Source organism: Heptranchias perlo, chromosome 28 (assembly GCF_035084215.1).
Source record: "Heptranchias perlo isolate sHepPer1 chromosome 28, sHepPer1.hap1, whole genome shotgun sequence".
NCBI classification, from domain to species: Eukaryota; Metazoa; Chordata; class Chondrichthyes; order Hexanchiformes; family Hexanchidae; genus Heptranchias; species Heptranchias perlo.
The window spans coordinates 8,638,969-8,665,417 of NC_090352.1; the positions used below are offsets into that span (position 1 = coordinate 8,638,969).

At 41.3% G+C, this 26,449-nt stretch overlaps 3 protein-coding genes across 7 annotated transcripts in view; 2 read left to right on the forward strand and 1 right to left on the reverse strand.

The window, feature by feature from the left end:
• Positions 1–10,044, reverse strand: part of lrwd1 (leucine-rich repeats and WD repeat domain containing 1) — a 50,782-nt gene extending 40,738 nt beyond the window's left edge. The window contains exons 1-4 of one of the 2 annotated variants that reach the window (XM_068008004.1): positions 9,716–10,044; positions 4,619–4,721; positions 3,747–3,981; positions 330–449 (exon numbers count right to left, since the gene is read on the reverse strand). In XM_068008004.1, coding sequence (XP_067864105.1) covers positions 330–449; positions 3,747–3,981; positions 4,619–4,707 — 444 coding nt within the window. In that variant the 5' untranslated portion in view covers positions 4,708–4,721; positions 9,716–10,044. Of the gene's footprint in view, positions 1–329; positions 450–3,746; positions 3,982–4,618; positions 4,722–6,316; positions 6,505–9,715 lie in introns of those variants that run through there. The other variant, XM_068008005.1, reaches the window with a different exon arrangement.
• alkbh4 (alkB homolog 4, lysine demthylase) lies at positions 9,948–15,754 on the forward strand. 2 transcript variants are annotated; one of them, XM_068008007.1, is made up of 3 exons: positions 9,948–10,298; positions 12,373–12,570; positions 14,178–15,754. In XM_068008007.1, the coding sequence occupies exons 1-3, from the start codon at positions 10,182–10,184 to the stop codon at positions 14,850–14,852; spliced, it is 990 nt and encodes a 329-aa protein (XP_067864108.1). In that variant the 5' UTR covers positions 9,948–10,181; the 3' UTR covers positions 14,853–15,754. The 2 variants fall into 2 exon arrangements, with proteins under 2 accessions (XP_067864108.1, XP_067864109.1); XM_068008008.1 differs by lacking the exon at positions 9,948–10,298 and adding an exon at positions 10,307–10,544.
• A 6,880-nt stretch (positions 15,755–22,634) lies between these two features.
• Positions 22,635–26,449, forward strand: part of dtx2 (deltex 2, E3 ubiquitin ligase) — a 46,548-nt gene continuing 42,733 nt past the window's right edge. The window contains exon 1 of one of the 3 annotated variants that reach the window (XM_068008010.1): positions 22,635–23,134. In XM_068008010.1, the coding sequence (XP_067864111.1) occupies positions 22,798–23,134 (337 nt within the window). In that variant the 5' untranslated portion in view covers positions 22,635–22,797. The remainder of the gene's footprint in view (positions 23,135–26,449) is intronic. The other 2 variants (XM_068008009.1, XM_068008011.1) reach the window with 2 other exon arrangements.

Sequence of the window (26,449 nt, forward strand, 5' to 3'; positions counted from 1 at the left end):
CAAATAAAAATGAAAAGTAGGAGGAAAGAAAAATTGGATTTTTTTTCATTGAAAATCAGTTACAAAATAGACAATGCAGAGCTCTGATTAAGCTTTATATAGACTCCATTTAAGCGTGTGCATCGAAAAACTATTTGTCAAATCATGAAAAGTCCAACTTATGCTTAACAGCATCACATTAGTTCCTTCTTTCTGATGTACTTTATTGTGAGGACCTTTATTGTAAACTAGCTCATTAAAGTCAGATGAAGCTGCCCTGTAAAACAAATTTAAATCAATCCCAAATTTCATCAAGCAAAGTATTTGCTGCTCTATTACCATGCACTCACTTGAGACATTAGCTGCCGGCTGTTGACAAACCTCAGATGATTTGCACTGGATGTTATATCCTTGCCATTGAGTCGTCGGAGGTTAGGCAACAGATACATCACCTTGTAGGTGTCACAGATCTAGAAAGAAATAATCAAGATTTACATATTATCCAGGCAATAATAGTCCAAATATATTTTAGACATAATAGTAGATCAGCAGAATTTGATTACTTTTATGTGGTTTTTTTTCCTTTTTGCTGGACTGTTTTAGGATTCCCCATCACCAAGACCATGATTTTCAGTTTTTAAATGGAAAAATGGATGGAATCACAATATTAATGGGTCCTCAAAACACCAGTAAAAATGCTGTAAAATGTCATGTAATAAAAACAAAAATTAACATTTATTAAGTGGCTTTACATTTATAATTCGTGGAATGTGATCCCCCAGCGAAAGTCCTGGAATCTCACATAATTAAAAACAGAATCTGATTTATCCAGTCACCATATAACCTTGGATCTACCCACCACCCATTCTGTTTCAGTTCTCCTCTGCACTTTCTGTATTCTGCTTGATTCTCTACTGTATTATGAACCTGATATTTACCATAAACCTTTTTTGTTTCATTTTAATCTCAATTTCTTTAGTCATCCATGAACCTCTAGCTTTCAATGCCCTTCCTTTCTCCCTCATAGAATACTACAGAGGACCCAAATGAAAGGGGGGGGGGTGGTGGGGGGAGGGCAAATAAAACATATCTCTTAATCATTCCATTTTAATTAGGGTATCACAACATTAACGGTACAACGAGAAAGTGGCAGCAATACATAAGACACCCAAATGGTAAAATTAGATGATTTGCTGGTTCTGCATAAAATCCATCCAAAAAAACCAAGCCAAATTTCACCCTTTCAACACAATGCAGGTCAAAAGATATATACTTTTTTTTTTAAAAAAGCAGATGGCAGTGCAGTGATCCAGCACAGTGTATTACCGATTGGTGATACTATAGTAATAGACACAGGTTCAATCCCACAGCCCAAGTTCCCAGTCTCAGCTGAGTTGCTATGGTGAGTCACTAAATAGATTCTAGACACCTTACCAGAAAGATGGGAGGAAAATATTGGAAATAAAGTTGGCTCAGACTTACTGAGATGTCTCACTGCAGTGACTTAGAGCAGCATTGTTGCAGGCTTGGAGGCGTGAGTGCAGAAAAAAACTTTTTTTTAAAAAAAGTTCTAACAAGTAAGAATCAATGCTTCACGGATGCTGACTAAACTGCTAAGCACTTCCATAATTTTCTTTTTTTAATGCAACAATTAAGTTCTAAAATGGGTATTTTAACCCCTTGTGGACAAATTCTATGCTAGTATTTTTTTTAATTCGTTCATGGGATATGGGCGTCTCTGGCGAGGCAGGCATTTTTTGCCCATCCCTAATTGCCCTCGAGAAGGTGGTGGTGAGCCGCCTTCTTGAACCGCTGCAGTCCGTGTGGTGACGGTTCTCCCACAGTACTGTTAGGAAGGGAGTTCCAGGATTTTGACCCAGCGACGATGAAGGAACGGCGATACATTTCCAAGTCGGGATAGTGTGTGACTTGGAGGGGAACGTGCAGGTGGTGTTGTTCCCATGTACCTGCTGCTCTTGTCCTTCTAGGTAGTAGAGGTCGTGGGTTTGGGAGGTGCTGTCGAAGAAGCCTTGGCGAGTTGCTGCAGTGCATCCTATGGATGGTACACACACTGCAGCCACTGTGCACCGGTGGTGAAGGGAGTGAATGTTTAGGGTGGTGGATGGGGTGCTAATCAAGCGGGCTGCTTTGTCCTGGATGGTGTCGAGCTTCTGGAGTGTTGTTGGAGCTGCTCCAGGCAAGTGGAGAGTATTCCATCACACTCCTGACTTGTGCCTCGTAGATGGTGGAAAGGCTTTGGGGAGTCAGGAGGTGAGTCACTCGCCGCAGAATACCCAGCCTCTGACCTGCTCTCGTAGCCACTGTATTTATATGGCTGGTCCAGTTAAGTTTCTGGTCAATGGTGACCCCCAGGATGTTGATGGTGGGGGATTCGGCGACGGTAATACCGTTGAATGTCATGGGGAGATGGTTAGACTCTTTCTTGTTGGAGATGGTCATTGCCTGGCACTTGTCCGGCGCGAATGTTACTTGCCACTTATCAGCCCAAGCTTGGATGTTGTCCAGGTCTTGCTGCATGCGGGCTCAGACTGCTTCATTATCTGAGGGGTTGCGAATGGAACTGAACACTGTGCAATCATCAGCGAACATCCCCATTTCTGACCTTATGATGGAGGGAAGGTCATTGATGAAGCAGCTGAAGATGGTTGGGCCTTGGACACTGCCTTGAGGAACTCCTGCAGCAATGTCCTGGGGCTGAGATGATTGGCCTCCAACAACCACTACCATCTTCCCTTGTGCTAGGTATGACTCAAGCCACTGGAGAGTTTTCCCCCTGATTCCCATTGACTTCAATTTTACTAGGGCTCCTTGGTGCCACACTTGGTCAAATGCTGCCTCGATGTCAAGGGCAGTCACTCTCACCTCACCTCTGGAATTCAGCTCTTTTGTCCATGTTTGGACCAAGGCTGTAATGAGATCTGAAACCGAGTTGCCCTGGTGGAACCCAAACTGAGCATCGGTGAGCAGGTTATTGGTGAGTAAGTGCCGCTTGATAGCACTGTCGACAACACCTTCCATCACTTTGCTGATGATTGAGAGTAGACTAATGGGGCGATAATTGGCCGGATTGGATTTGTCCTGCTTTTTGTGGACAGGACATACCTGGCAATTTTCCACATTGTCGGGTAGATGCCAGTGTTGTAGCTGTACTGTATTTTGCTGGGCCTCACTGCTTTTATTTTTATTCAACCTGTAAATAAATATTAACTTTAGCCTACCGATTCTGCTCTAAAAGTGTGGTACTTTTCACCTTTTGTAAGCAACAGGAGAACATGGTGAGCATCCCAGTAGATCTCAGGTGTACTACCAAATACTGCAATTAGAAGCCAATTGTTAATTCTGGGCACAAGCTTCAGTTCACAGGATACTCTGTCTTCAGATGCTCCCCTTTTGTCAAGAACACAAGATAGAAATGTTGATAAAGCACAAAAATGTAACAGCAATCGCCTAATCTTGGCCGTGCATTCAGCGATCACTTGTCCACAGAGAACTACCCTGGGATTATTCTCCTTTATTCCACAAGCCCAAGAGATAGCCAGGTGTTGGGAGGGAGGGAGGAAGACCAGTAAATTTATACAGAACAGTAGAAAACTTTATATTTTTTCAGTACTGTGTTACATAGATCTGAAAACAGAATGTTCCACTAATCAAATCTAGACAACTTTAATCATGCCAAAGATGCTTGCTACAGCTTGATCTCACCACTATTGTCTTTTCTACTCAATAATATGGTTTCAATCACTTACTGTCAAGTATAAGTTATCTTCACAATTGAGATCTTTGAGATTCTCAAACTGGCTCAGTGATGTAACCTGCTCCATATCATTATTGGCACAGTTGAGAAGCGTCAGGTTAACAAGTCCCAGATTGTTTGGGATTTCTGTCAGCAGATTTCCAGATACATCCAGTTCTTCCAGATTCCGTAGCTGGGAAAATAATTTTGGATCCAAATCGTTCGTTTTCAAATTCAAGTTGGAAAGACTGAATAGAAATGGGAAAAGCAAAATTAGACTGGATTAGATCTGAAACAAGTATTATGACTGAACACCAACTGCAGTATTAATATCACTGTAATTTGCCTGGGTTGTACACAAGCAGTTCCAATTTTGAATACTGCTTTGCTTAAATAGATAATATAATTTAATCCAGTACATCATAGTTGCACATTTTACCATTCACTGTTATATTAAATAGATCAACAGAAGCAATTTACTCCTCTACAATGTTCCAGAGTTTTGTACCTCCAGTATCAGGTTAGTGCTCCTTTAACATCACCCTCCTACTGGCAGTCATTTAACAAAATAAGTCTTGTTCACACTATATATAGACTAAAAAAAAATGCTGGGACCAGTCATAAATGATTTATAAAGCCACTGGTAATTTAGTACAAGACAGAAAGTAAACTCAGAATCACACATATCTCTATAATTCACCCTGACTATTTTAACACAGTGAAACATATCCAGAACAATCATCTTTAAGACAATGTTCAGGTGGTCTTTATTGACAGGTGCATATACAAAATACAAATTACTTTCAGAATTGATAGCAGATCTTGTGAGTACTGCATTCTAGGCGTTACACAAGAAAATTGTAATATTGTATCAATTGTTCTTACTTGATTTTCTTGACTTCTCCTAATTTTGAGTATTTTGGGATCCCTTTTTCAAGCAACAGTTCTTTTGTGATCTTGGTCATTCTTGACATTTTTGTTTTCGATCCTTTGGGGAAATCAATACAGGCACAAATCAGATTCTATTCCTTCACTCACTGAAGTTTTTGCAACAGAATGCAAATATACCATAGTGCAAGTGACAGGTTTGTAAAGCAATGCCGAGCCAAAAAGTTTGACTATCAAATCAGCCCCCAATCTGAAAATCAATACACTTCAACTAAATCACTAAATTATGAATTTTTAAAGAACTGAAATTCCTACTATTTCCAGATAATTTTGTAGTAAATGGTGGTACTGAGCTCACTGTAGTCCATCCGGTCTAATGTTTTCATAGCACCCATATAGATAGGGATAATAGGATTGAGCTTCAAAGTGTATTTAATAGAAAGATTCACCTAATTCACTGCAGCACTCAAAATTTGCATGGAATATGATTTAAAGCATACCAATGAATATTAATCATTTAGAGGCACAAAATACCAATAAGTAACATCAAAAATTAGAATTTTAAGTGTTTCTTGAAAAATCATGTGTCTTTTTCTTGAACTTGATAATGGCATCCTATTTCATTGACTCTCGAGACACATATTTGTCTTTGTATTGGCTGGCATAACATGTTGCAGCTGCAGGTGACTAGCAAGAACAGATGCCTCAAGAATTTCACCTTGGTGCTTGCTTGGAACACAAAAATGAAGAAATTATGCTGGAATACTATCGTAATTCAGAATTTCAAAAGCCATCAAACTTGGTTCAACAACTGATGGTCATTTTTCACATTAATACAGATGAAATCACAGAATGTAATCCCCAAGTCACTAGCTTAAAAAAAAACAGAATCCAATCTATAATCTAATCCTATATATTCCTATCACCAATGATTCCTTGCTTTTTGGGTAAGTGGAGAGGGTGATTAGAGGAACATCAAATTTCAGTGCCACAACTTTCTTCATTTTCTAAGGTGTTCCTTCACTTATTGGGCTGGATTTTGTTGTAAAGATAACAGTGAGGCTAATAGCAGTCACCGTTATTCATGTGCAAATTGGACAGCAACTTCCAGTGACCGTACACGTGCAGTTAAATGCAGAAATCCGGAAGTTGCTGAACGAGATGCACTGCCCCTCTATAAGCTGCGAGAATACAGCATCTCGCCGGCTGGCTCCCCGTTCAAATGTATTGAACAGCATGAAGTTCCTGTACTTACCTGATAGATACAGACTAATCTCGCCAATAAAAGTTAAGTCATGTCATTTCAAGTCCAAGTACCCTTTCAATAATGTGGTAAATCTTTTTACTGCCAAACAACCTCTCTGGCACTGAAAATTGGTGGAGTCTTATGCCGTCAGATCTTAATTGTTGTTGGTCATTTAAATAAATATACTTTTTTTTAAAACTTTTTCTTTCTTACCCTATCTTTATATTTCGCTTTCTGTACCTGATTTGACATTGAATTCATTATTCTAACTTACACTTTCTGTTTCTAACTCTGCGCTGTTATTAATGATGCTTCAATCTGATTGTTTAAGGATATACACAGCTGCCAGCCCTGTAGAGGGCACCACGCTTTTTGTCTCTCTAATTTAGAGGAACTTGTCAGGCAGAAGCTCATAGAAAGTCTATGGGCACCGCTCGTTCACCACTCACAGCTGAATCCGGCCCTTGTATTTTTTCCCCTCAGTGGTATGGGTCTTGCGTTTCTGGCTAGCCACGTTCTCAAACCACTTCCATTCTCCACTCGCTGATGCATTACATTCTGGGAGGGAGGACCGTCACTTAAGGCATCAGATGTTGATCATGAGACATATAACACAAGAATTCTTCAGTGTTCTGACACCGAGATGTTCCGATCCACTGAATTCAAGCAAATGGCCTACATATTACAATGAGATACTGTGTCATGTCAAGGGTATGTAAAACACTGCAGCCCAGAGTTTCCGCTGGATTGCGATGGCTTTTTCAGCGTAATCCAGCTGAATCAGTTCAAAGCATAGCAGAATTTCAATTTACGCTGGGCGTAATTGGCGCCCAGCGTAATTCGAGTTTCCGCGATATTTTACACTAGCTAAAACAAAAATCCCGTCCCCCTTCCTTGGCTCGAAACAACAAGGATGTTAAGTTTCTTCCGATTGCGCCAGCCAGCAGCCATTTCAGGAGGGTTTTAAAATTAAGCTAGTTTTCTTAGGTGCACAGGCACTAGTAGGCACAGTTTAAACATTTTTAAATATTAAAAAATATTAATTTACTAAGTAACCGACTAGTGTATACCATTGAAAATAGTAAATGCTTCAGTATAGTCTTTTTTTGAGTCATTTTCAGTGATTTTACATCAGGTTTCTCATAGGTGGGGGACAGGACAACTTTATTAAAAATGCTTATTTTTAGTGATAAACCCATTTTCAGCTGTATTAATAAAATTGCAACACCTTTGTTGCCCTTGTCCCCATTAAAACCATTACTCTCTCTCACCTTGGTCGCAACCCCTGATAAGGCCCTCGTTTCTGCTCCCTTAAGTCTGAAGGACGCAGATTGAACGTTTATGGCGGACAACTGTTTTAGCTATTCATTGCCAGATCTGACAGTGCTTCATATGGTCCAATCAGACCATTCGCAATCCTATTTGATCCTGAGATGAGCTTCCGACCACTTATCCACTCCATCACCAAGACCACCTTCTTCCACCTCTGCAACATCACCTGTCTCCACCCGTCTCAGCTCATCTGATGCTGAAACCCTCATCCATGCCTTTGTTACCTCTAGACTCGACTATTCCAATGCTCTCCTGACCAGCCTCTCACCTTCCACCCTTGTAAACTTGAGCTCATCCAAAACTCTGCTGCCCTTATACTAACTCGCGCCAAGACCCATTCACCTATCACCCTTGTGCTCGCTGACCTACATTGGCTTCGGATCCGGCAACGCCTTGATTTTAAAATTTTCATCCTTGTTTTCAAATCCATCCGTAGCCTCGCCCCTCCCTATCTCTGTAATCTCCTCCAGCCCTCCGAGATCTCTCCGCTCCTCCAATTCTGGCCTCTTGCCTGATTTTAATCGCTCCACCATTGGCAGCCATCCCTTCAGCTGCATAGGCCCTAAGCTCTGGAATTCCCCCCCTAAACCTCTCTGCTTTTCTACCTCTCTCTCCTCCTTTACGATGCTCCTTAAAACCTACCTTTTGTCACCTGTCCTAATATCTCATGATGTGGCATGGAGTCAAATTTTGTTTGAAAATCGCTCCTATGAAGTGCCTTGAGACGTTTTACCATGTTAAAGGCGCTATATAAATGTAAGTTGTTGTTGTTACCACTCTTAAATACATTTCTTAAATACAACAATGATTATTTTTCATTGCAAAAAATAACAATTACGCTACGTTATGTTGCTGAATTGCGCTGATTCATAGCCGATTTTACGTCTGTGATTACGTTAATACATTTTAGTGGAAACTTGGCATAAAATGCACCAGCGCAATTTTTGGGCGCAATTTGTGCCCAAATGCCAATTACGCCCAAAGCGTAAACTCGAGGCCTAGATTCTTAAGCAGTCATTCTACTTTGTATGTACTGTAAATTACTATTTGTGCTGTATCTGTCTATATCTTTGTTCTATAAATCAACCAGTTGTAAATAAATCCTATACAAAATTAGTCCAACACATGATATTTCTCACCTTCCAATTGAAAGGAGACACAGTGGGTGGGAGCTGTAAATAAGTTCCAGTTCTCAACATACCGAAGGTTGTGAAAAATCTGATTTGTCCAATGGTATGTCAGCTCAATTTATTCAAGTCTTTTGCTCTCAAAAATCAATGAGGTCAAATTAGCAAGTCATCTTTTCAAGTTATAGGTGCCTCCGAAAAGCTAGTCTTTTATATGTAATAGAACTGCCTGACTGCTTGCATGTCTGCCACCCTGATACAGTCAACTCCTCCTAATCAGAGGCTGTTTCATTTGGACTGCTTGAATTTTTGGCACTAATCACTCGTGTTATTTACATTGCTTAATTCAAATTATTGATAATTTACATTTTTGGGAGCTAAAACAACTTGATTATTATGTGACTTTATACATGAACAAAATGTGACTATGTAACTGTAAGCATCTGAGAACAGGTTCAATTCAATTATCAGATAAAAACATTTTTATTTTGCTAAATGTTAATACGATACTGGGTGATTGTGTTTCCGCTACAGAGAGACAACATAACACCAGTAGTTAAGGTAAATGGTGTCAGCCATGGCAGCACTCTTGCCTCTGCGTCAGAAGGTTCGAGTCCCGCTCTAGAGACTTGTGCACAAATTCTAAGCTGACACTGAGGGGGTGCTGCACTGTCGGAGATGCCGTCTTTGGGATGTAAAAGATCCCATGGCACTATTTCGAAGAAGAGCAGGGTAGTTTTCCCTGGACCTGGCCAATAATTATCCCTCAACCAACAGATTAAAACAGATTATCACAGATTATCTCTATTGCGTGTGGGATCTTGCTGTGCTGCAGTGTTTCCTACATTACAACAGTAACTACACTTTAAAAGTACTTCACTGGATGTAAAGCGCTTTGGGGTGTACTGTGTGAAAGGCACTATATAAATGCAAGTCCTTTCTTTAAATGGCTGCCACAAGCATGACTCGCTGCTGCAGCCTTTTTGCGGCCAAAGGCAGGATGAGCCTTAAAAGATGCACCAGAGTGCACAGCTTTCCCTGCATCGGGCAAGAAAGTGGAGTTCAGGTAGATGATCAGCCGTGCTCTTATTGAATTGCGGAGCAGGATCGAAGGGCCGTACGGCTTACTCCTGCCCCGATTTCTTATGTTCTTAGATCTTGCTCTGTTGAATGAGTCCGCCCGCGTTGTTTAACGGAGCAAATACCAGCACAACGGCAACTGGCTGAAACTTGTGTCCTGGTATCGAACCGTCCCTGGTCTATATTACCCCCAACACTAGGCGAAATGAGCCACGTGTGCTGTGCACCACAAAAACAGCCGTGTAGCCGAAAAAACTGCCATAAAAACCGAGCTTATCGAAACATTATCAACAGCATCTGGTAACTTACAGACAGAAGACATCTTTCACAGCGCCAACTTTGTTTGGCCGTTCTTTCCTGTCCGCCTGTATAGTTTCCAGCCCCTTTTCACTGCGGTTTACCGGTTACCGTTGTTGTTGCTGCTGCTATTTTGCTGAGTTGCGCCGGTTCCGTATGAAGTTTCCCGCGGAATTCAGAACAAGCGCGCTCGCGCCTTACGCTCCGTTCCTCCTTCGGCTAGGTGGCCGCACGTGCGCGCGCCTCGCTCTCAGTCAGTCGCTCGAGCGCCGGCGGTTGGTACTCGAGCGTGCGCGCGCCTCGCTCTCAGTCGGTCGCTCGAGCGCCGGCGGTTGGTACCCGAGCGTGCGCGCGCCTCGCTCTCGGGTCTCTCCGCCGGTCGGGAGATTTTCGCGGACTTTCCGGAAGTGAAGCGGGTAGTGTCATGGCGGCCTCCTAGGTACAGGCTGGTCGGTGTATACATCGGGGAGGAGTGGCCATGGCCATGGCCGCAGAGAGTACTGCGCAGCCAAGCTGTGGTTGTAAAGGGATCCGTTCGTGTCTGATCTGTGAGAGGGCTGAGCGCCCAGTCAAACCATCAGCCACGATCCAGCGGGTAAGAGGCGAACCTGTGCTGTATGATTGAAAAGGATGATCCCAATATCACCGGCCTCTGGTCATGCTGTACAAATCACATACAAATAGATGAGTGCGTAAACTCAGAGTTAAAGGCTGGAGCTGCAGTGGGTCCCTCAAAGCAGGCTGAACAGCAGCAATATTAATTTAAACCTGATACCTGAAATGAGATCAGAAAATGTTGGAAATACACAGCCGGTCAGTCAGCAGCTGAAAAGAGGAGAGGGTATGTACCCTTTACTTACACTCGAATAGGGTCTTTAACCCAGTAAACCATTCGCAGAGATAGCATTCCAACAACAGCCAAAATACATTTACAGTGATTGCTTCCAGTCCCAGGATTTATAATGGATGCATCCTGCAACCTGTTCCTCATTGTAAGGGAAATGTTATCAACATTGGGGCTTCAAGCAAAAAGAAAAAAACAATTAAAACATTCTGGAGATACACAGATCAGTCAGCATCTGCAAAAAGACAGGTTATGATGTTTAGGGTGTGTACCCTTCATCAGACTTGCTGCATTTTATACATGCATATAACAATCCAGGCAGGATCAGGATTCATGTATGCTTAAGTAAAGAAGTAAAAAACAAATGTTTGAGGTGAGGTCATGTACATAGTATCATAGTATGTTACAGCATTCGGCCTATCATGCCTATGCTGGCTCTTCGAACAAGCTATCCAATTAGTCCCACTCCCCTGCTCTTTCCCCATAGCCCTGTAAATTTTTTCCCTTCAAGTATTTATCCAATTCCCTTTTGAAAGTTATTATTGAATCTGCTTCCGCCATCCTTTTAGTGCATTCCAGATCATAACAACTCGCTGTGTAAAAGAAAAATGTTTCCTCCTGCTGCTTCTAGTACATAAATCATCATATTTGGCTCTAACCATTTTGAAGCCAGTTTCACAGAGTTTTAACCTCATGTCTCTGGCACTGTACCAAATGCTACTTGGAAAGTTATGGGACCAACCTGCATTTATATAAGACCTTCCATACAACAAAATGTTCTAAGGAGTGGTGGGTATCAAGTAGGAGAGAAGTTAAGGAGTATGAAAGCACAGTTGAGGTAAGTTTTGAGGAAGCTTTTGATGGAAGGGAAAGAGTAAAGGTGGAGGAGCTGGGACATAGGACCTGGACAAGATTGGAATGAGGCCATGGGGGTGGGGGGGGTGGAATTGAAGATGAGGATCTTGAATTTGACACACTGAGGAACAGAGACCTAATGGAGGTTGGTGAGGATGGATGTGTGGTATGGGCTGAAGACTACAGGACGGGTTGGTGTTTGTGTACATTGGAGCTGGGGAGGGAAGTGAGAAATCAAACCTTGACGTAACAATTGCAAGGACAATTGTTTCAGCAATTTTGAGGATGAGGTGGTGGGAGTTATTCCAGAAGTGGAAATGGGTGGTCTTGGCAATGCATTAGATTTGTCTGAAGCATAGCTCAGGTCACCAAGGTTGATCGTGGGTAAGCAGTTGGGGAGGGAGTGGAATTGGTGCCTGAGGTGCGAGATTCTGATGGGAGCCAACTAGAACAACTTCAGATGTTGAACCGAAGAAAGTTCTAGTTCATCTGGAACAAAAGGCAAAAGTGCCCTCAAACCACCTAAATTCAAACTCTCTTCTGATGAAGTAGTAACTGCTTTAAAACATGCAGATTGTTGGTGGTGAAATGGTAATGTTATCAATTCTATTATGAGCATTGAGATATTCCCCTCCTGTCTTAGTATTCTCCCAACACAACACACCATCCCAGGCATTTGGCCTCTGCTCAGCACCCCTATACAAAAAACAGCTGGCACAGAGGCACAGCATGTAGAGCAATGTGGCTATACACCAGTCCCACAGTGTCTCAACTTTTTGGATTTTAGACTCATTTTTTCCCTTTCCTTTTGTATCAACAAAGCAAAATCTTATCTCTGTGATATTTGATTGCATGCATGTGAATGAACCCCCTTACCTGCTTCAGTAGTGTACTAAATAATTTTATCAAAATGCTCCTGAAGGTTACATTAAGAATTGAAACACATTGTTGTCAAATGCTTTTCCCACAGAGAAAGTACTACTTTACTTACCATCCCAAGTTGGGCTTGGCAGTGGGGGATGACTCCTCTAGTCTGAGCGGCTGGGCTTTTCCTTTTCCTGGTGTATTTTTATCAGACAATTTTGTGAATGAAGAGGAGGAAACAGAGCTGGTGAAACTGATGGATAGAGATGAGTGGAAACCTTCACAATCCGGACGAAACAAACAGGTTAGGTTTCCTGTTGCAGAGAAGAAAATGCTATATGTGGGTCACTGTTGGAACATTATTTACAATTCTAGCTTTACAGCACCTGTTTTTTTCATGGGAATGACAGGATATTTTTTTTTGTTATTTTATGAGTGACTAGAGGTAGTAACCCTTAATATTATTTTATCTCCTTGCTGTTTAGCAAAGTTTGGCCTGGTCTCATGCATGTCACAAACCCATTTTCTATCACTTTGAGGCACAATGCATTGGGATGCTAGTGCATTGCACCTCCCCCATTACATTGCAAGAACTAATAGGTGGCAGTACCAAATACATGATAAGCTATGTGCTGTTGCCTTAGAAATGGTTCTCTAATACAAATTAGATTTGAGATTCTAAAGTAACCTTCCACTATTAAAAAAAAAATGGGAATTTAAAACACAGACTCATACTTGCATTGATCATTCCAAGTTTCCTGGTTGGGAAGTTCACTTTCCTGTATTCTGTGAAATCCTCAGAATCTCATGAGACATAACGATGAACACCACGCCAGCCAATGAGAAACACCCCATTGAGTTTTCATTTTTCTTTCTGCTGAATATTTTTGGAAAAACAATTAATTGAGTTGAAGGAGTTACTAAGGTAGGCAACTGCAAGCAAACACAACAGTGATGCACAATCATTAACCAAAGGTGTTTTGACATTCCATTTATTTTGGATATCATTGAAATCCCTCAGTGCTATTACCTGATACCACATTGGGGTCTGTACATTTCCATTCTGGGATCAGTTTGTAGAAAAGAATATTTGAATTTCTGATCAGAACAAATTCTAAGTAAACTTTGATGGGAAATTGAATTTTTAACAGGAGTTGATGAGTGGGCCATGGTTGGCATTGTGGTCCAATAAATATCAGTGACTGAGGGTGACCAGATAATGAGGGAAGTGAAGGGATGTGTGGTCAGTTTTGCAAGTGGAAGTGTTTGTCATATCATGATGCTTTCTGTAATCTGAAAGTAAGAACTTGCATTTATAAAGCACCTTTCACAGCCTCAGGCCATCCCAAAGCCCTTCACAATCAATGAAATACTTTTTGAAGTGTAGTCATTATTGTAATATAGGGAAACGAGGCACAGCAAGATCCATCAAACAGTAGCTAAAGACTAGATAACCTAATTTTTAGTGATTTAGTTGAGGGCTAAATGTTGGCCAGGACACTGGGAAAACTCTCCAGCTCTTCTTTGAATAGTGCCATCGGATCTTTTACATCCACCGGAAAAGATGGATGTGGATCTCGATTTAATGTCTCATCCAAAAAAACAACACCTCTGGCACTGCAGCACTACCTCCATATAAATTATTTGATTTACAATACTTAGTGCATTTTGTTTGGAAAAAATAGCATTTTTATCTCAAGACTATCAATTAAAGCTGTTTTATATTGTAGTTTTGTCCTTATGATGTTATACCTGTGGAAATTGGCTTTTTATTTTCATGGCTAATTCATCCACAATGGTGTTATGAAAAGTTTTAAATTAAAAATAATTATGTTGTCAATGCTATCACTACTGTAGTTAATTATCTTTTTTATTCCAATATTAGCCATCTGTTTCTTTGTCAACATACAGGACTATGGCCCAAAGGTGAATTTTAAAAAACACAAGTTGAAAGTGGGATGTTTCAGTGGCCTGCCATGCTTCAGCCAGCTGCTCATGGACCGAATGATGCAACACCCTGTGCTGAAAGACTTTCTTCCTGTGGAGCAGTGTAACCTGGAGTACAGACCAGAACAAGGCTCTGCCATTGACCCACACTTTGATGACTGGTGGCTGTGGGGCGAGCGTCTGGTCAGCGTGAATCTGCTGTCAGAAACCATATTATCAATGTCTTGTGACTCAGAGGATTTCATCCAGCTGCATCATACTGAAATGGTGTGTAATGCACAGTCATGTGTTCTGGTAACTGGTAATTCAGAGAGCCTTTTTCATTTCTATGGAAATAATACTCCAACTCATTGCACAGGCAGCTGCAGTGTGAAAAGGACTAGTGATACAGGTCAAGGGCCAGTCTCTTATAATGATGTAGAGGTGGCCATCCATATGCCAAGGAGATCTTTAATTGCTTTGTATGGGGATGCACGATATAAATGGAAACATGGCATTTACAGGCAAGACATCAAGTCAAGGCGGATATGCAGTACCTTTAGGGAGCTATCAGCAGAGTTCAGCCACGGAGGGAAACAAGAGGAACTGGGGAAAGAGCTCTTGGATATAGCACTGAGCTTTCAGGGTGTTCCTGTGTAAAATTACTGCTCTAAAGCATCATCTGAACCTTGCCTTGGGATAGCTACAAAAAACATGGTATTTAAATTATTTTACCCCATGTCCCTATGCTGTGGTCTGGTTTAAAAAAAAGGTGTCATGGGTATGCCAGCTGCCTCTAGGCCTTTACAGCTTTACAAGTATCTGATGGGAGATATATAAGTAGTCGTCTTCTGAATTTTCCTGCTGCCTCATAGGGAAACAACTCCTCTCCACTCCAGACCTTGCCCCATAATCACACCAAAATCAGGAATTCTCCTTTGGGGGAAATCAAAGGATCAAAATGATGGATTGGCACAGCTGTCCACCAATGCACTGTGCACATGAACAATGACATGGCTCTTATTAGTGAGGGAAGTGATAAATTAAGTATGCTCAATCAGAATCTAGGATCAACTCTATCCAAATTTACTGCAAATAGGTGATGTTTTGAGTATGAGTATTGACCTGCTGTGAGAAGACTAGGCCTGTTTTTAATTAGTGAACTTAGCACACAATTAAAATATTCCAATTGTCAAATTCCTCCCTCAGACACCACTGGTTCTGGTTTTCTCCAAACAAGGTAGTGATGGTTTATCTATTTTACTTTCAAATATTTAGATTCTGATTTAAATAAATTTTAATATATTGGAAATTAACTACTCAAATGTGACTTTTGGATCGTATGTTAGAATTAAAGTTAGTGTTTTGGAAATTCTGTTACCGAATGAGCTTAAGTTTAAAGTAATTTTGAATTTTAAACTAGATTGCTACAAACCTACTTTAATTTTGTAAAATCAGCTAGTATTCAGCCAATTTGGAATGGGACAATGAAAGTGACATTTTATGGAGTATATATCTAGTTTTAATATTGGAACTCTGTGAAATTACATCTTTTTTTATAATGTGTTGGTATTTTTGTCTCCATTCTTTGAAAGACTGATTTCTGTGTCGGAATAATCAGCAATTTTTATAAATAAAATGTCAGGACAGGTTATTTATGAAGATAAGGAAATTAATGGGCTAAATAGATATTTTGCATCTGTTTTCTTTTTCAGTATTACAGGATAGGTATGTGACTAAAATTACTTAAAAATAAATAACTATAGAAATGGATTCAGCTAAGATTGACAATCTGCAAACCCAATGCCATTTAGAACAGAGTGGTCGAATAAATGAGGGAGATGCGAAGTGAGTACTGGTTCATACAGTCTCATGGGCAGAGTCAATATTTTAAAATTCAACATTCTTCCCCATTTAATCTATTTATTTCAAATGTTCCTGTCTGTATTCCCAATCCCACCTCTTTGTAATTAGATTGGAAGATTCTATAGTTTACATGTGGGAAAGTTGCTGATTGGAACATGATCAAACAGGATCTGTCCTAGCAGAAGAAACAGAAATATGAGCTCCACTGTCTAGAGATTATATTGTCCTGTGATCTGTACAAAGTGATATTGGTACTCCATACACCATGGCCAACTTGAAATTCTCATTGTTATAACCATTCATGTGTTAGCTTCAATAATTTCTCAATATTCTTCTGGTAGAAACTATACCAAAGATACTTGGGTTTGGGTCCAGCCCAGGTTGATGGGATGGGGATTGCCTCTCCATACCATTTGGGGAGCTCCACTGTTTTTTTTCAAACATGTGCTGTACATGACCTATTGGTGCTTGGTGTAAGAAAGTTCAATTTCTCAGCATATATTAATTTCTGCAAACTAAAGCTCATAAATTCCTTATAGCTAATATAATTAAGGAAGCATTTAAATGAAAAAAGTAAAATACCGCAGATGCTGGCAATCTGAAATAAAAACAGAAAATGCTGGGAACACTCAGCAGGTCAGGCAGCATCTGTTGAGCGAGAAGCATAGGATTAATGTTTCAGGTTGAGAACCTATCATCAGAACTGGAATATGTTACAAATGAACAGCTTTTAAGCAGCTACAGAGCCAGGGAAGGGGAGTGGGGAAAGAAAAAAGGAGGTCTATGATTTGGTGGAGGACAGGAGATGATTAAATGAAGGAAATTTCTCTGTCTCCATTGTATCTGCTTGGACGATGCCCCCTACAAGTAGAGTTTCCAAACTTTTTTTTCCCTCATCCTGGATTCCTCCCTCCACTGCTAGAGAGGGCCCTCGACCGTGTCCAATCCTCTTCCCACATTTCTGCCCTTGCCCTTCTCCTTCCCATATAATAGGGTCCCCCTTGTCCTCGCCTTCCAACCCGTCAGCCTCAGCATTCGATGGATCATTTTCCGTCACCTCCTGCACAGTCTCACCACCAAACACATCTTTCCACTCCCCTCTCTTCCCCGTTCAGCTTTCCAAAGGGACTATTCCCTCTGCGACATCCCAGTCCACTCCTCCATCACCTATCTGTTCTCCTTCCCGCGACACTTTCCCATGCAAACGAAGGAGGAGCAACACCTGCCCTTTCACCACCTCCCTTGCCATTGTCCAGTGCCCCAAACACTCCTCCTAGATGAGAGTGATTTACTTCTACTTCTTCCAACTTTGTATACTCACAATGTGGTCTCCTCTTACATTGGGCAGACCACATGCAGATTGGGTGATCGCTTTGCTGAACACCTCCATTCTGTCCGCAAGTGTGACCCTGAGCTTCTGGTCACTTGCAACTTTGATTCTCTATCCCACTCCCACTCTAACCTCTCTGTCCTTGGCCTCCTACACTGTTCCAATGAAGTTCAATGCAAGCTTGAGGAACAACACTTCATCTTTCCACTAGGCACTTTACAGCCTTCTGGTCTTAGCATTGACTTTAACAACTTCAGTTGTTGGTAAAGTCAAATGGGTGCACTAGAGCAATTGGGAATGGGGAAGGTGTGGGCTGATGCTTGGGATGTACAAGACCGGTGGGGTGGTCCACACCCCTGGTGTCTGCCTCCCTGCCTCCTGTCACATTCCTCGGCAGTGGGAGTCTTCCCCCCGCTTTCCCAGATTTTCCCTCCCTATATGCTATGACCATTCACACACACAAGATGGGTCCTGAGGATTTGTTTAATTTCTCTCATTATTACCTCCATTTTCCTTGCACCCTCATCACTTCTGTCATTTAATCATCTCCTGTCCTCCACCCAATCATGGACCTCTTTTTTCTCTTCCTGCCTCCTTTTCCCAGGTTCTGTACCTGCTTAAAAGATATTTATCTGTAACATCTTCCAGTGCTGACGAAAGGTCATTGACCTGAAAGGTTAACTCTATGTTTCTCTCTCCACAAATGCTGCCAGACCTGTTGAGTGTCCCCAGCATTTTCTGTTTTTATGCAATTAAATGAATATTAGGCTTTTAATTAAAAATGGAACTGACATTTTTGGTTCAAAAATCTTTAAACTTCACCCTCCTTCTTGATATCAACCCCAACTCCCACATGTACATTGATATTATTGATTCCTCTCCAATGAGATTCAGCACTGCACTCCCATCAGCTTGTGTCCTACCCAAGAACATAGGAAACATGGTACATCTCAATTGTGGGGGAATTTTGAGAAATGAGCAGCCTGTAGGTGGCACTGTGATAGGACTTTAAATATTAGAGCTGCTGCATCTTCTGTCAAATGAACGGTTTTGATAGAGTAAATAAGGAGAAACTGTTTCCAGTGGCAGAAGGGTGGTAACCAGAGGACACAGATTTAAGGTGATTGGCAAAAGAACCAGAGGTGACATAAGGGGGAAAAAATTTACACAGCAGATTGTTGTGATCTGGAATGCACTGTCTGAAAGGGTGGTGGAAGCAGATTCAATAGTAACTGTCAAAAGGGAATTGGATAAATACATGAGCGGAAGACATTTGCAGGGCAATGGGGAAAGAGCAGGGGAGTGGGACTAATTGGATAGCTCTACCAAAGAGCCAGCACAGCCAAGATGGGCCAAATGGCCTCCTTTTGTGCTGTATCATTCTATGATTCTATAACATGTCACATTAACGCCAACTCTTTTATAGCGAGTACAAAAAAAACCTGCTGCGTCTGCGTGTAGTTGTGGCTCTGGCTACCAGGTGCCTCTGCGGAGCTTTATTTCTTGAAGCTCCACTCATGGTCATATTAGTTTTCCTTTGTGCAAGATTAACAACAACTTGCATTTATATAGTGCCTTTAACATAGTAAAACATCCCAAGGTGCTTCACAGGAGCAATTATCAAACACAATTTGACACTGAACCACATAAGGAGATATTAGGACAGGTAACCAAAAGCTTGGTCAAAGAGGTTTTTAAGGAGCGTCTTAAAGGAGGAGAGAGTCGGAAAGGTTTAGATAAGTTTTCAGTTTATTTTATTTGTTAAATGTTGACACATTTATTCCCTCCCCCCTCCAAGTATTATTTCCCCATTCTTGGGCCGCTCTCTACCTCCCTCCCCCCAATTGAATTTTTTGAACCCCTCAGCCCATTCTCCATCCACTGTCTAGCCCAATGTAAATTTCTTTGAGCTCCTCGAGCCACCGTCTGAGCCAAATTAATTTCTTTCCTTGATTGCTCATCTGTGCCAACCCTTCTATTTGAGCAACTCTGCAGCATCTTTCTGGACAACACCATTGGTGGATTTTCACCCAAGACTCATTAAAATATGCACTGAGGTGTGAAAAGTAGAAACTTTGATTTGCTTTCTATTTTTAAGATTTTTTTTAAACTATCAAGCAATTCTACATTTTTTTTCTCAACAAAAAAGTCAACTTTTTTCTGGAGGGAAGGGAAGAAGCATAGTAAAGATCATTAGCATATTGTAGTATACTCCTCAAGTATAACAGATTTTTTTCCCCTGAAATTTTTATATGGGAATATAGGAACAGGAGAAGGCCATTCGGCCCCTCGAACCTGCTCCGCCATTTGATAAGATCATGGATGATCTGTGATCTAACTCCATATACCTGCCTTTGGCCCATATCCCTTAATACCTTTGGTTGCCGAAAAGCTATCTATCTCACATTTAAATTTAGCAATTAAGCTAGCATGAATTGCCGTTTGTGGAAGAGAGTTCCAAACTTCTACCACCCTTTGTGTGTAGAAATGTTTTCTGATCTCACTCTTGAAAGGTCTGGCTCTAATTTTTAGACTGTGCCCCCTACTCCTAGAATCCCCAACCAGCGGAAATAGTTTCTCTCTATCCACCCTATCTGTTCCCCTTAATATCTTATAAACTTTGATCAGATCACCCCTTAACCTTCTAAACTCTAGAGAATACTACCCCAATTTGTGTAATCTCTCCTCGTAATTTAACCCTTGAAGTCCGGGTATCATTCTAGTAAACCTACGCTGCACTCCCTCCAAGGCCAATATGTCCTTCCGAAAGTGTGGTGCCCAGAACTGCTCACAGTACTCCAGGTGCGGTCTAACCAGTGTTTTGTATAGCTGCAGCATAACCTCTGCCCCCTTGTACTCTAGTCCTATAGATATAAAGGCCAGCATTCCATTAGCCTTATTGATTATTTTCTGCACCTGTTCATAACACTTCAATGATCTATGTCCCTGAATTCCTAAATCCCTTTGGACATCCACAGTTTTTAACTTTTTACCATTTAGAAAGTACCCTGTTCTATCCTTTTTTTGATCCAAAGTGGATGACCTCATATTTGCCTACATTGAATTCCATTTGCCACAGTTTTGCCCATTCACCTAATCTATCAATATCCCTTTGTAATTTTATGTTTTCATCTACACTGCGTATAATGCCACCAATCTTTGTGTTATCGGCAAACTTAGATATGAGACTTTGCATGCTTTCATCTAAGTTGTTAATAAATATTGTGAATAATTGAGGCCCCAAGACAGATCCCTGCAGACTCCACTAGTCACATCCTGCCAATGTGAGTACCTACCCATTATCCCTACACTCTGTCGCCTTTCACTTGGCAAACTTCCTAACCAAGTCCATACTTTTCCCTCGATTCCATGGGCTTCTATCTTAGCTAACAGTCTCTTATGTGGGACTTTATCAAATGCCTTCTGGAAGTCCATATAAATAACATCCATTGACATTCCCCTGTCCTACTTTAGTCACCTCTTCAAAAAATTCAATCAGGTTTGTCAGGCACGACCTACCTTTCACAAATCCATGCTGGCTCTCTCTGATTAACTGAAAATTCTCAAGGTGTTCAGTCACCCTATCCTTAATTATAGATTCCAACATTTTCCCCACAACAGATGTTAGGCTAACTGGTCTATAATTCCCTGGTTTCCCTCTCTCTGCTTTCTTAAAAAGCGGAGTGACGTGCAATTTTCCAATCTGGAGGGACGGTTCCTGAATCGAGAGAACTTTGAAAGATCAGTGTTAGGGCATCTGCAATATACTTTGATACATAAAAGAACTTGCATTTGTATAGAGCTATTTACATCTGCAAGACATCCCAAAGCACTTTACATCAAATTAAATATTTTTTGAAGTGTGGTCATATATGTAGTTAAATGTGGCAGCCAATTTGCACACAGACCACAAACAGCAATGAGGTGAATCACCAGTCAATCTGTTTTTGATGCTGTGGATTGAGGGGTAATGTTGGGCAGGACAGCAGGAGAGCGTTCCTGCTTTTCAAATAGTGCCATGGGATCTTTTACATCCACCTTTGGCGTAACCTCTCAACCAAAGGACAGTACCTCTGATAATTCAGTAACTTCCCCAGTACTTCCCCAAATTTATAAATAAAAGCAGGGACAAATGTGATTAAAAATAAATTTATAATAGCAACTTGTATGTAATGTCTGAAATTTATATGGCTCTAGTAATTATTGAATAATGGTGTAAAATCAAGCTGTTTGGATGAACAGTGTACCATTTTAGAATGGAGGTGGAGGCACCAGAATACACCTAGATAAAACATGAACCCATTGCCCAAAGAGAAACTTCCCTTCTCTTTTTAAAAATCTCAGTGGCCTGTTTGCATTACCATAAGGCTGCAGTGATTTTCCCCCAAATTTAACAGTAACCCTAACCCTGTCCCTTGCTGCTCCCTTCACCATTCCACATTTCCTGCAAGTGTGTGAATCCACATCCATCGACTTAGTTTGTTAGGATCCTTCTGCTTTCCCCTATACTAGACTTGATGTGGAGATGCCGGTGATGGACTGGGGTTGGCAAATGTAAAGAATCTTACAACACCAGGTTATAGTCCAACAATTTTATTTGAAAATCACAAGCTTTCGGAGGCTTTCTCCTTAGACAGGTGAATGTGGAAATCCTTGAACGTTTCGCATTTATATTCAGAGAACAATACCTGGTGATTACAGATAATCTTTCCAACTGCCCGTTGTCAAGGCAATCAAAGTGTTCAGACAGAGAGGTGTTACCTACAGGACCACCGAATATACAAACGGCCAGAACACTAGACTGTACATTCTTAGTGAACACAGCACCCAATTCCATAAGTGTTGCCTTTGGAGCACATGTTTCCAGTCAACTACTTGTTACAATTATTAGACTGTGAATCAAAATGACCCTAGATTACTCCGAAACAAAGTTGACAAGAATATGAATTAAAACAGATAACAACACCCAGCAGGTCGCTTCTTCATTCAAAACCTGCTATCCATTTTCTGATTTCAGATTTTCATTGCTCGTTTTCCCCCTAATCTTTGTTATAGTACAAGCCGATCTGCGCAGTTAAATCTCGTCCGCCGCGTTTGCACTGTTACAAGAAAACGAAAAAAGTTCGTCACCAAGTTTGGTTTCTTGGCTCGGCTATTGCCCTCGCACCTAACACAGACCATCAGCCGAGGGTGCTGGCCGGAACCATGCCTCATGGGATTTGTAGTTCGTGAGCCGGCAAGCCGGATATCAAACCTCCGGTGACGCTGGCCGGAAGGAACTACGTTTCCCAAAATGCAGTGCGCCCGGCGCCACCCTGGAGACGGGGAAAACACTGTGAAGGAGGAGCTTCAATCCGAAAGTTATTGGCGTTTGTTTTTTTCACCATTAACCCGGGCGGAGAGGAGGACATGGCAGCCTCGGCTTATGGAAGCGGAGGGGCAGCGGCAGGAGGCGGAGGCGGTGGCTCAAGTTTCCCCATAGGTCCTTTCGCTTTGCCCAGCGCGGTTGCTGTCGCTCACGGCGGCCTCGGGCCGCTGGTCGCCGTGTGGGAATGGGAAGACGAGACGGGCCGCTGGAGGCCCTACAGCAGCCGGGTGAGCGAGCACGTCGAGCGCAGCCTGCAGCAGCTGCCCGGAGCGGCGGCGGCCAAAGGAACTAACAGCATCTCGCTGGGCCAGGCCGACCCTTGGCTGGCACCGTACATCATCGATATCCCCACACTCACCCAGTTCCGCCAGGACACAGGTAGGGCCATTACTCACCAATCACTAGCATCGCCAGGATTAATCATGGGCACAACATTCATTACATCCATACAATACTTATCATTAACAGTCTTAATTATAATTAACTAATTTTTTGCTATTATCCATCAGTGGTTCATTCTCTGTAACTAAATATTTACTTCAGATGCAAATCTATTTGTTTGCTTAAAATGTTTGATTTCCTACTTTCCAAAATTGCTTTGCTGATTTAAAGCTGAGGTTTTTGCATTACAAAGTGTTCTATTTTCAACTCAAGAGTATGTATTTGTTCGCAGCTGATTTCACCTGACTATCCAAAAATAAAATAAACATTAATGTTACTACTTTTTGAGGTTAAAAGTCTTCACAGCAGCACAATCCATTGGAGTATCAAGACCAATGTACTTATGGATTTTATTTTAAATGGATATTTAATAGGCGTAAAAGACTAATCATTTCTCCTGGTATCTGCCTTGGTAATAGTTGCCATTCTAAGCAGAGCGCATATTTGTGAGTGATGGTGATTACGCTTTGATCCCTCTCTCCCTGTTAAGAACACTGTTTTCTGTGCTTCACTATAGAAGTGCAACTGAGATCAGGAAATCAGACCCTCACTGCTCTGTGGTCTAGGGTTTTGAGATTATGAGATATCATGGTGCTGTGGAAATCTTTTAACCTGATAAAATGCAAGGATGATTCTGATTTTCAGGGGTTTATCAGGTCAGAAAAAATGCAGGTGAAATCAGCTGAGAACAAATACATGCTTTCTTGGGTCAAAAATAATACCCAATGGTAACTGGAAAACTTTAGATTTATAATCAGCAAAACTATGAGAAGGAATGAATCCAACACTTAAAGTAAAGATGTGCTTCCACAAAGCTATCTTCACCAAATATAAGGCTAAATGGAGTCGAGGTGTACTGTCTACCTTCTCCCCAGTGGAACTTTGTTCAGTTGTCTGTACGTGACTCAGGCAACTATGAAGGTGTGTTCCACTTTAATGCTGGCTGTTGAGAAAGTTGACTGCTTCCTGCAGCAAACAGGCACAGTAGTTGCGTGTGTCGCACCGGAACTGCAATGTGTCAATGTTCAGGTTTTGGTGTTATTTCCTATAGCGCTGTCTCAATATTGGAATCAGGCAGGGAAGAAATCATTTGGCTTGCCCATTAAATCAGGAAGCAAAAGACAACCTCAGAATTACAGAGCTTTATGCGAGCAGATTGTTTCTGGGGGGGGGTTGAGATAAACCAAATACAGTTTTCATTTTCCTCCATGTTATATTGAAACAAATTTTGTAGTTTAAAATTTCAGTTTTATTTTTTTACCTATACTGTTATGTTTTTATTACTTCTAGTAATGATTGAGCTTTCTTTTCACTTCTTGTTTAATTGACGAGATCAGCGAGGTTGACAGGAACAATATTCTTATCAGGTGTAAAATAGTTATTAACAGATCATGTTAATAGGTTAGGTCTGCTTTACTGAGGTGTTTGATCAAAAGAAAGAACTTGCATTTTTATAGCGCCTTTTATGTCCTCAGAACATCTCAAAGTGCTTTGCAGCCAATGAATTACTTTTGATATGATGTGGAGATGCCGGTGATGGACTGGGGTTGACAATTGTAAACAATTTCACAACACCAAGTTATAGTCCAACAAATTTATTTTAAATTCCACAAGCTTTCGGAGGCTTCCTCCTCCCTCAGGTGAACGGTGTGGAAATGAAAATTTTTCATTTGATAGGTAGTCATTTTGTTGGCAAATACGGCAGGAAATTTGCACCTAGCATAGTCCCACAAACAGCAATGAGGTGCGTGACCAGTTAATTAGTTTTGGTGGTGTCTGAGGGATAAATATTGGCTAGGACACTGGGAGAACTTCCCTGCACTTCTTCAAGAGGGAAGACAAAGCCTCAGTTTAAAGTCTTAATCAAAATACAACACCTCTGCCAATGCAGTACTCCCTCAGTACCACATCAAATTGTCAACCTAGATTATGTGCTCAAGTCCTGTGGTGGGGCTTGAACCCCCAACTTTCTGACTTGAGAAGCAAAAGTGCTACCACTAAACCAAGTTGACGCTATGACTGGGCTGCCGGCTCTATAAAGAGTGCTGAAATTTAATTCCGATCTTCATATTTTTGATAAGAATATAGGAGTTACTGGAGCTGATTAGCCATCAACCCAATAAACTCTCTCAGCATCACGACTAGAACTTCACACAGAACTTATTCAGCCTCTGGAACTCCACGGCTTGTATGCAAGAGTTCATTGTATGCTTAACCATCAATTGCTGGAGCATATATTGTGGATTATAGGAGCTGTGGCTTGTCTGTTGCTTCCAGCATGCAATTTCTCATTCTTTGGTCCCAATGATCGCTAGGGTCAAACCTTATCTCTCACGCCTGTAATTTCACGCGGTTATACCATCCAATACACCAAAAAATAAATTCACAAATCACTTGTCTTGTTATCGATGTTTATTAAAAAAAAATTAAGCACTGTGTAGTTTTTGATCTGTTGAGGAAACTGTAGCAAGGTTGGTCCCAACACTTTTTCTGGTGATCTATTTCTCCTGAAACCAATGGAGTTATTTATATTCCCAACACAGTCTAGACATTGGTAACATGCATAATTACCATTCTTTGCATGGGCATCAGCTCTTTCAGTCCCTGTTCATGCAGGAGGCTGGAACACAGCTGCTTTTAGGTTCCCTGGAATTGTCTCACAAGCTACCGTGACTCTCAATTGTGCATTTGTAAGCAAGGTGAGTCATAGTGGTTAATGGTGCAATTTCAGAACCAGAAATTGGTTGTATTCCAGCCTCCAGCACCAAACTGTTCCTGGTAGGGCACTTCCTGTCCTAACTGCCCTCATTTTTAAAAAAACAAAACTTTCCTAACTTCTCCCTTTTTATTTTGGCGATTATCGTAAATTTTATGCCCTCTCATTACTGACCAATGATAATAGCTTCCGATTTACCATATCAAAACCTTTCATAATTTTGATTCTTATCAAATTTCCTTTTGACCCCATTTTTTCTAGTCTCTGATAACCAAAACTTCTCATCCCTGATATCATCTCAAAAAGTCTCTTCTGTATTTCCCGCTGTGGCCTTGATGTCCTTTCCTAAAGTAGGCGGCCAAAACGGGAAGCAACGTTCCAACTGCGATCTAACTAATGATTTGTTTGGGTGAACATTATCTCTTTGCTTTCATTCTTTGTGTTGTTTAAAATCCTCAATCTTGGTCTTCTCGAGGGCAATTAGGGATGGACAATAAATGCCGGCCTTGCCAGCGACGCCCACATCCCGTGAACGA